Source organism: Centropristis striata, chromosome 23, assembly GCF_030273125.1.
Source record: "Centropristis striata isolate RG_2023a ecotype Rhode Island chromosome 23, C.striata_1.0, whole genome shotgun sequence".
NCBI classification, from domain to species: domain Eukaryota; kingdom Metazoa; phylum Chordata; class Actinopteri; order Perciformes; family Serranidae; genus Centropristis; species Centropristis striata.
Window position 1 is genome coordinate 2,051,594 of NC_081539.1, and position 10,827 is coordinate 2,062,420.

General features: G+C 37.7%; 2 protein-coding genes across 2 annotated transcripts in view; one reads left to right on the forward strand and one right to left on the reverse strand.

Annotated features, from left to right (window-relative positions):
- Window positions 1–1,500, forward strand: part of LOC131962183 (LYR motif-containing protein 4B) — a 38,402-nt gene extending 36,902 nt beyond the window's left edge. The window contains exon 3 of the mRNA XM_059327152.1: window positions 1–1,500. This exon is cut by the window's left edge and continues 509 nt beyond it. The gene's annotated coding sequence lies outside the window, so the exon portion shown is untranslated.
- A 7,017-nt stretch (window positions 1,501–8,517) lies between these two features.
- ppp1r3g (protein phosphatase 1 regulatory subunit 3G) lies at window positions 8,518–9,827 on the reverse strand. The gene has a single exon (XM_059326996.1). The coding sequence runs from the start codon at window positions 9,746–9,748 to the stop codon at window positions 8,909–8,911; it is 840 nt and encodes a 279-aa protein (XP_059182979.1). The 5' UTR covers window positions 9,749–9,827; the 3' UTR covers window positions 8,518–8,908.
- Between the last annotated feature and the right edge of the window lie 1,000 nt (window positions 9,828–10,827).

Here is a 10,827-nt window from a genome sequence, read left to right on the forward strand (position 1 = left end):
AAGTCACAAAATAACACAAACAAACTGTAAGATCGAGGCAGCGTTGGACCTACAACTCCTGAGTTCTGAGAGCTTAAATTCTTGTTTTTGTCAATGGAGTCTGGTGGCTTTGAAGAGATGTGTTACATATGTACTACCACAGCAAAAAAAATACTTTACCCACCTAAATATATAAATATTAGGTTAAGTTTACGCTATATTTAGAATATTTTGACCTCTTTATCTTGCTGTCAGACGGCTCTTTCCACCAGGAAATGAAGCTGTTTTCTGTGCTTTCTTCAAAACCACCAGACTCCATTGACGAAATCAGCAATTTTACCTCACAGAACCAAAGATTGGCTGTTTTTTTGCGTCATTGTGTAACTTTCTGATTTACCAAGTTGGTTCAGATCAGACAAATAACAACACAAACACACTAACAACAACTCCTGTGTTCTAGCAGCTAAAATTACTGTTTTTGTCAATGGAGTCTGGTGGCTTTGAAGAGATGAATTGTATTTCTACTGCTGTTAACTCCTTATTTTACCCACCTAAAAATGTCAATATCGGGTAAAGTTTATGCTATATTTAGAATATTTTCACCTCTTTATCTTGCTGTCAGACTCCATTGACGAAATCAGCAATTTAACCTCAATGAACTCAAGATTGGCTGTTTTTTTTGTGTCATTGTGTAACTTTGTGATTCACCAAGTTGGTTCAGATCAGACACACAATAACACAAACAAACTAAGAAACAACTCCTGTGTTCTAGCAGCTAAAATCACTGTTTTTGTCAATGGAGTCTGGTGGTTTTAAAGCTGTTTGTACTGCTGTTAACTGCTTATTTTACCCACCTAAAAAATGTCAATATCAGGTTAAGTTTATACTATATTTACAATATTTTCACCTCTTTATCTTGCTGTCAGACGGCTCTTTCCAACAGGAAATGAAGCTGTTTTCTGTGCTTTCTTCAAAACCTCCAGACTCCATTGACAAAATCAGCAATTTTACCTCACAGAACCAGAGATTGGCTGTTTTTTTGCATCGTTGTGACTTTCTGAATCAAACTTGTGTCGTCTGCAGCAGGATATTCTGTTGTGTGATTTCTAAACTTGACAAAATGACAAATTCTGCAACTAGCTATAATTTTCTTTACCAATAAATCTGCCAATTATTTCCTTCAGTTATCGAAGCAGCACAGAAGTGAAACAATGTGCTGTTTATTGAAGCCTCATTGGTTCAGATCAGACACTGAAAGTCACACAATTACACAAACAAACCAACAAAAACTCTGTTCTAGCGGCTAAAATTCCTGTTTTAGTCAATGGAGTCTGGTGGCTTTGAAGAGATGAATTGTATTTCTACTGCTGTTAACCCTGTTAACACTCATTGAAATACTTGCAAATTCCAAATTACAACCCTAGAGAATAATGGACGTAAAATGTGTAAAAAAAAAACATACGAAAATAATATTTTGAGAAAAAAGTTTACGAGATTAAAGTGGCAAATGTGTAGATTTATGAGATTTAAAGTGGTGAATCTGGGAGAAGAAAAGTTGCTTTTTTCCCACTTTTTTCTCGTAAATCTGCGACTTTTTTCGCACAGATTTGCTACTTTAAATCTCTTAAATCTGCGACTTTTTTCTTGTAGATTTGCCACTTTAATCTAGTAAATTTGCAACTTGTTTCTCGAAATATTACCTGAAGTTACCAAATATAGTTCTTTGCCTGATAAAGGGTTAACTCCTTATTTTACCCACCTAAAAATACCAATATCAGGTAAAGTTTACACTATATTTAGAATATTTTCACCTCTTTATCTTGCTGTCAGACTCCATTGACAAAAACAGCAATTTTACCTCACAGAACCAGAGATTGGCTGTTTTTTTGCGTTGTTTCTTTGACAAAAACTGCAACAAACTGTCAGTTTCTTTCCCAATTAATCTGCCAGTTATTTTCTCCAGTTTTCTCTTTCGGGACTCCAACTAAAGATTATGTTCCTCACCAGTTTATATTTGATTATTTCCTCAATTAATCGACACGTAGCGAGATAATATCAAATATCTGAGACTGTAATGTGACTCGACAGCTCGGTGCATCCCTCATTTATTTCTCTTTTCAGTGTTATTTTTGTATTCTAACGCACAAGTTGTCCATGTGATTATCTGATTTATAGAACTATAAAAGAAGCACCAGATCTAACCTCGTTTTATTCATTTATTGGCTTATTTATCTCTGATCGTTGAGACGATCCACAGCCAGTTTTGTGTCAAATCAAAGATGTTTTATCACATTAAATAAACAGAATCAGAATGATGAAGACGCTGCAGCTTCGTCTATTGGAAAACTTTTTATTTAAGAGTCCGAAGCAATCTTTTTTTTTTCTTTACGTTTTCCTCTCTGTGTCCTCGTGTTTCACTGCAATATATAAAATCTCTATAAATCTTAAATGAAGTGAAATATATATATATAAACACTTTTTACAGCTGCCCACAAGTGTCCTGAATGTTGGAAAAAAGACAGATTTACCAAAAAAAAAGACACAAATGAACCAAAAATCGGGGGGAAAAGACAAAATTACCCCAAAAAAACCCACAAAATTGCCAAAAATTATGAAAAAAAAAACAGTTTTCTCCACATATTGAAGTATTGTCATGTTTCCATAATTAATTTACCTTTTTTATCGCGTTTGCACTTAATGTTTAACCCTTGTGTGATGTTCATATTGTTGTTACTCAGCCAGTGTTTGTGGGTCTGATGGACCCGTTGCATTTTGTGGCTTTTAATGCCTCACAATCAAACACTTTTATGTTAAAATACTGAACAGATGATGCACAACACAAGCTGAACACATGAACACAGAGTAAACATATCAGTCAAGACAGACTGAACATCAATTCCCGGACATCTTCTATGTAATAGAAATGTGTAGGGGGGGTGTATGGTGTGTGGTCATTAAATATGTATTCTGATATATGTTCTTCACAGAAAATGAGCCAAAGTCAGTGAGTCTCAGTTTGAAAAATGAATTAATTGTATCATTTTTCTTTTAATAAAAAATGAAAACGGGTCCCACAGACCCGAACACCACACAAGGGTTAAGAAAAACCCTGTAAAATAATATAGTAACTTTCTGTAAAATAACTTATTTTACAGAGCGTCGACTCTGAAGGTTCATTTTTTGAGTTTCAGCTCAAAGAAGATGAGAAAAACTCAGAAACACCAAAACACCTCAACTGAGGTGTGTGTGTGTGTCTGTGTCTGTGTCTGTGTGTGTCTGTGTCTGTGTGTGTGTGTGTCTCTGTGTGTGTGTGTGTGTGTGTGTGTGTGTCTGTGTCTGTGTCTGTCTGTGTGTGTGTGTGTGTGTGTGTGTGTCGATTTTGAGCATCTGTGTGGATTGTGTGTGTGTGAGTGAGTGAGTTTGTCTGCGTGTGTCTCAAGTGTTGATTCTGTGAGTGCATGTATGTGTTCGTGCCAATTTTGTGTGTGTGTGTCTGTGTGTGTGTGTCTGTGTCTGTGTGTGTGTGCGCGTGTGTCGATTTTGAGCATGTGTGGATTGTGTGTGAGTGAGTTTGTGTGTGTCTGTCTGCGTGTGTCTCAAGTGTTGATTCTGTGTGTGTGCGTGTGTCGATTGTGAGCGTGTGTGTGTGTGGATTCTGTGTGTGTGTGTGTGTGAGTGAGTGAGTTTGTGTGTGTCTGTCTGTGTGTGTCTCAAGTGTCGATTCTGTGAGTGCATGTATGTGTTCGTGCCAATTTTGTGTGTGTGTGTGTGTGTGTGTGTGTGTGTGTGTGTGTGGAGCAGCAGCAGGTGAGCTCCCTCCTTTTTTTCTCCTGGAGGAGGAGGAGGAGGAGGTTCAGGTGGAGGAGGTGAGTGACCCACAAGGTTCCAGCCGCTTCTATTAATAGACCATCTGTTGGTTTAAGGACAGTGGCCCACTTACACACACACACACACACACACACACACACACACACACACACACACACTCTGAGGTGTAATAGATCAGGTTGCTCAATCACTGATAGCTGTTTCATCACACAGACACACACACACACACACACACAGGATGCTTCATGCACGTGCTGCCTTCATGGCCTTCATCACTAACAGACTTCAGACTGGAAAGTCAAATATCTGCAAATTATCAATAAATGTAAATAAATAAACATGTTGACTGTCTGAAACTCTTCCTGCATGAACCATCAGAGCAATAAAAATGGAACAAATGTGACAGAAAATATCATTTTGAAGTGAAAAGATAAAGGTAAAAGAAGTCTTCAGTGGTAAAATGTGAAGGAGGAACTTAAACTACGATTCCCAGGATGCATTTCAGCACAAGACGTCAAATACTTTAACAGAAAAATCTTTATAAAGTGATTTTACAATCTGCAGCTTTGGATTCTGGCTCGGTTTTGCATGGCGACGTTTTTTTAGGTGTTTTTAATTAAACTGACTGACTTCTCCTCCACAGCATGCAGCTAAGGCTCATGGGTATTGTAGTCTTGATGTTTAAAACTGCTCAGAAAGATCTGGATTTTCCTTAAATCGCTCGTTTTTCAATGAAGTCTGACAGCAGCAGTTTGTTGTTGTTGCAGAATTATTGTCCAGTTTTTTAACTCCTCATCGAACAATAATTATCTTATTTTAGTTTCTAATATTTAGTGTTTATGTGGAGTTAAATATCTGCAAATTATGAATTAATTTAAATCAAATTTAGTGACTCTGTCAGTGACTAAATGGAACTCTTCCTGTGTGAATCATTGGAACAAAAAATATAACAAATGTGATAGAAATCATTTTTGTTGGATAAAAAGTTAAAGGTAAAAGAAATATACGGCCATAAAACCTGAAGGAGGAAAGTAAACTACGACTCCCAGGATGCATTTCAGCTCAAAAATGACTTTTTTTTTCAGAAAACTGATCTTGCAGGCTGCAGCTTTGGATTCTGGCTCCGTTTTGCATGAATTCAATAACTATTTTTACACAAATTAAGAATTTTTAATTAAACTGACTAGCCTCTCCTCCACATTATGCAGCTGAGGCTCATGGGTAATGTAGTCCTGATTGCTTAAATGGCTCATTTTTCCAATTAAGTCTGGCGGCAGCAGTTTGTTTGATCTTTCCTTGTTGCAGAATAAATGTCCGGTGATTTTTATATTACTCCTCATGAAACAAAGATTATTCTGATGTTATTATAATCAGAATAATAGCTTTTTGTAGAGTCTAATATGTAATCTGAGGTGATTTTGGCTCTGTCCTCGAGTTCACCGCTCTGAGATTTACCTGAAATATTCCTGCGTCACTTTGAACTTCGTCTCCGTGTTGACAGATCAAACATGTCGTCAGCTTTGTCAACACGACTATTTTCAGACCGACGGACTTCTGGACTTTGTTTAGGATCTTTAAACGAGAGACAGACGGAGACGGGAGGACAAACGGGACACGCTGACAGGAAAAAAAAACAAGTTTTTACAGCAGGGGTCTCAAACTGGCGGCCCGCGGGCCAATTGTGGCCCTTGTGATGATATTTTGTGGCCCCCACCTTGATATGAAAGTTTAATGTGAGTTTTATATGAATGGCACTTTACCGTGTTGTGTGTGGAAGGTCCCTTTAATTACTTTTACTACTTTTAATTTCGTGTGTTTTTTTGTCGTTTTGTGTCTTTTTTGGTAATTTTTTTAATGTTTCTTTTTAATAATTTTGTGTCTTTTTTTTAAACAATTTTGTGTCTTTTTTGGTAATTCTGTCTTTTTTTGTAATTTTGCTTCTTTTTTGTAATTTTGTCTTTTTTTGGTCATTTTGTGTCTTTTAAAATAATTCTGTGTATTTTTTTTTTGTCATTTTGTGTCTCTTTTAAAGTAATTTATTTTTTTTTCAGTCATGTTGTGTCTTTTTTGGTCATTTTGTGTCTTTTTCTAGTAATTTTGTGTCTTTTTTTGGTCATTTCGATACTGCCTCCAGCGGCCCCCAGGTAATTTGAGTTTGAGACCCCTGGTTTAAAGGAATCTGTTAGGGCTGGGCGATATGGACCAAAAGTCATATCCCGATATATTTAGGCTGAATATCGATATTTTTATCACAAAGTGAGAGCAAATGTTCAGTCAAAGCCAAATATGACATGTCACAAACATGCCCACTTTATGCTAATAACATGCAGTAAATGTGTTGTTGTGTCCTCTTGTGTGTGAGTCTTTGTGCGTCCTGGGGTCCCTAAACAGTCTGTGAGCTGCATAAATCGGGTCTGAGTGTAAAGCTGAGACTCTTGACCTCTAACCTAAAGATATCTGAATAAAAATAGGTTCTATTTGTACCCAAAATGTATGCAAATCAAACGTAGTTTGGGGTAGAAACCATGCAGGTTTTTCTCAAGACGGTAGCGAGCATAAGTGACTTGCGGAGTTCCACAAGGCTCCGTTCTGGGGCCTCTAACCCATTGGTACCAACCACATTAACGTTCCAGGAGAAATGCAGTAAAATGAGTTGTTAACAACCAATCAGTTACTGGTTAAATATATAGAAAACAAACTAACTGACTGAGGTTAGCCCATCAGCTGCAAGACAGAGACAACTAGTTAAAACAGTTAACCAACTAACTAACTAACTAACAAAAACTACAGGTGAGATACAGGTAATTAAAATAGATAACTAACTCACTAACCAACCAATCAGTTACTGGTTAAATATATAGAAAACTCACTTAATAACCAACAAACCAGTAATTATTTGTATAACTAACTAGCTTACAACAAAAATAACCAACTAACTAACTAACTCAGTATAAAAATACTGTTTTAAAGTAAACGTCCCAAATGTAAAATATGACATCAGCATCAAATTATCCTTTAAGTACCAAAAGCAAAAGTCCTCATGATGCAGAATAATATATATTAATTGTTTGATTTATATATTGATAATATTTGTTGATTGTTTTATAAATATTGATGCATTCATGTGTTTATTTTTTTTTATGTTGCAGCTTTTCAAATGAAGCTTATTTTAATGACTTTAAATTCTCCCTGTGGATCCGTAAAGATTCATCTCAATCTATAATAATTAATTATTATATTTTGTGTTAATAATCTGAATCTGTAAAGCAGATAATAAATAATCAGTGATTATTGAAGTTGTAGTGCAGTAAAAAAGTTATGTTTATATTAATAAAAAGAGTCAAAGTAAGAAAGAAAGATGATTTAAATCATATTTTTTTATTTTACTGATGTAAAATATTAAATATGAATCTATAAACTGATAATTCCTCCGGTGATGATAAAAGAAGTGCAAAAGAATATAAATAATATGAATAAATCAAAAGCAAAATTCAAGACGACTGCTGACATTTTTGGTTTAAAAGAATTTATTGATTTAATTCATTTTGACAACAAAAAAAATCTCAAGATACATTTTCCTTTAGAAATTATTTAATTGAACTGTTGAATATTATCCTAAATTTTTCTGTTTTTTATTTTTTTTTATGTGTTTGGCTGCAGAACAACAAACCTGCAACATTTCACCACTAAAAGACATAAAAATGTTAATTTCAGCAAAGAAATTAATTTTAAAAAATCAGATTTTTCACATTTTCTGGCTGATAAAAACCAACAGAAGTCCAGATTTAAAAGGTATTTTTTTTCTATAAATTAGATCATAAATTTGTCATATTTTATTCTGAGAGCAGAAAAAGTCTGAATTTAGTTTAGTAAAAAACGTATAAATCGTTGTTTTAAATAATCACCTGATGAAAGTTTCTGTGCTCCTGATAAATCTCCATTTAAATCATTAAAATGTTCTTTATTCACAGTTTGAGGAAACCGTTTATTTCTGTTTGTTTTCTTCCAGAGTGAAAATAAAAAATAAAGAAATCAAAACTCAAACATAATTAAAAACAATCATGGAACTGGCAAAGGTGAGAAACTAACCTGTTTATTCCTTTTATCGTTTTTTCTTCTTTTTTTCATATTTGTGGAAAGAAAACATCCTAAAATACACTTTTAAATGTTTATTTTCCCACATTTTGTCAGTTTATGCCTCATATTTCTTCAGTTTTTTTATTCATCATTAGATAATCCTTTATTTGCATATTTAAACATTTCAGAAAACTTGTAAAACTAAGAAAAATAGTCATAATTTGAGTAATTAACGGAGGAACATTCAGGGTCCTTAACGGTTCTAAACACAGACTTGATGGTCAGTTTGAAATTAATTTCACGCTAAAAAATAAACTAATTTAGAGAAAAATAATTCCTAAAGAAATCTTCTGACTTCAGCCTGTTAAAATCCTTTAAAAGTCAGAGAAAAAAAGTTTTTCAGCAGCTCCAGAGAGAATTTACCAGCCAGAAAATGAAACTACATTTCATTTTTTATTTAATTTATCATCAATTAAAATGTTTGACTTGACATGTTTTCTGTCCCCTTCAGCTTTTAGTTTTTATAAAACCACATATTTCATTTTCACAAAGCTGTTTGTGTCTTTAATAAATTCCTTATTAATTATCTTTAATCACAGATGGGAACATGTCAACACAAGCCACAGAAATATGTTGTTTTTTTTCATTTTAAAAGTTTTCCACATGGTTTTATTCTGATCAACAGATGGAGTCCAAGAGCAGCGAGACAGAGACACGTTGTCCAAGAAAACACGTCCAGATGTTTGTTGTAAAGTGTAAATCAGTCTCAAAGAAAGTCCACGAGCCAAGTTCGGACAAATATCCATAAATGTGCAGCTGTGTTGTCCTCCAGGTTCTGAACCTGAAGCTTTCTCCTTCTGGCTGGAAAATAAAAAAAAGTTTCCCTGAACTCAAACAGACTCCCACAGAACACACAGCTGCTGTTTAATGCAGCGGGCTGGATTTTAGAGCATTTCAGCGGGTGGAGAGCATTTTACGCACGATGGAAAGCTTTTACGCACGATGGAAAGCTTTTACGCAGCGGTCAAAAGGCGTGAAAAGCGGCGCTGACGAACGTGTCCGGGCAGGGCAGGCAGCGGTACCGGAGGCTGTAGTTCTGCCCCTCGTTGTTGTCCCAGAACTCCCCCTCCGCGCTGCGCAGGTACACGGCGAAGTGCACGGCCGAGCTCGGGTCCATGAAGGGCGGCGTGTACACCGTGAAGCCGAAGCGCTCCCCCACGGAGCGGTCCGGCGGCTCCGCGGCCCCGGGGCCGGCGGCCAGAGCCTGCGCGTCCACGTAGGAGAGCCAGTCGTTGAAGGTGTACCGCACCCCGACCTGTCTGTCCGCGCCGCCGCCGCCGCCGCTCAGGACCCGGATGTGGCCCCGCACGTCGAACTGCGTGATGGTGATCTTCTCCAGACAGACGCGCAGCCGCTGGACTCTGCGCTCCGCGTCCCGGGGCTCCGGGAAGCAGGCGACCAGGCGGTCCGTGTCCAGACCGGACTTGAAGCTCTGGCACAGGTCGGAGAGGAAGTCCTGCTGCTGCGGCGGCGGGAAGCTCTTGTGGCGGGACAGGACCTTGGTGGGGATCTGCGGCTCCTCCAGGGAGGAGAAGTGCTTGACGCTGGCCAGGTCCAGACCCATCGAGTCGGCGAACTTGACCCGCTTCCTGCCGTCGCTGCCCGGGACCCCGACCAGGAGCGCGGCCGGGTAGGCGGGCAGGGACTGGGCCCTCCTCCGGTCCTTCATGAACCGCTCCAGCTGAGACGCGTCCAGCTCGTCGTCCAGGTCTCCGTCCTCCTCCTCCTCCTCCTCTTCCTCCTCCTCCTCCTCCTCCTGCTCCTCCTGCAGGCCGTTCTCCATGCTGGGCGGTGAGCGGGACATGTGAGCCCGGCAGCCCGGCGGCCTGAGTGCTGCTGCGGGTCCCGGTCTGAGGAGGTTTTGGAGGCTTGTATAGAGACTCCCGCCCCCCTCAGCGAGGCTCCAGCTGTCACAGGGACACGCGCTCCGTCACGTAGAAACATCAACTTTCACCTGTTTGCGTGCAGCGGAGCGGAAATACGTCACCGCCGTAAATAACAACAACAACAATGTCAGCTGTTTACAAATACACAACACATGCAAATAACTGCGTCATTCAGAGGTGGAACAAGTATCACATATACTGTAGTATAAGTACTTACTGTGCAGCATAAACAGTTACATTCCAGTAAAAGTACTCACTCTGCATTAAAATTACTTATTTTCCAGTAAAAGTACTTATTTTGCAATAAATTGTGCAGTAAAAGTACTAATTCTGCAGTAAAAGTACTCAATGTGCAGTAAAAGTACTTCTTGTCCAGTAAAAGTACTCATTGTGCAGTAAAAGTACTTACTCTGTAGTAAAAAGTACTTACTCTGCAGTAAAAGTACTTACTCTGCGGTAAAATGACTCATTGTGGAGTAAAAGTAGCTAATCATTGTGCAGTAAAAGTACTTACTGTGCAGTAAAAGCAGTTATTGTTTAGTAAAAGTACTCATTGTGCAGTAAAAATACTTATTTTACAGTAAAAGTACTTATTGAGCATTAAATTGTGCAGTAAAAGTACTCAATGTGCAGTAAAAATACTTATTGTGCAGTAAAAGTACTTCTTGTCCAGTAAAAGTACTCACTGTACAGTACTTATTTTTCAGTAAAAGTACTCATTTTGCAATAAATTGTGCAGTGAAAGTGCTTACTCTGCAGTAAAAGTAGTTATTGTGGAGTAAAAGTACTCAATGTGCAGTAAAAGTACTTACTCTGCAGTAAAAGTACTTACTCTGCAGTAAAATTACTCATTGTGGAGTAAAAGTAGCTAATCATTGTGCAGTAAAAGTACTTACTGTGCAGTAAAAGTAGTTATTGTTTAGTAAAAGTACTCATTGTGCAGTAAAAATACTTATTGTGCATTAAATTGTGCAGTAAAAGTACTCAATGTGCAGTA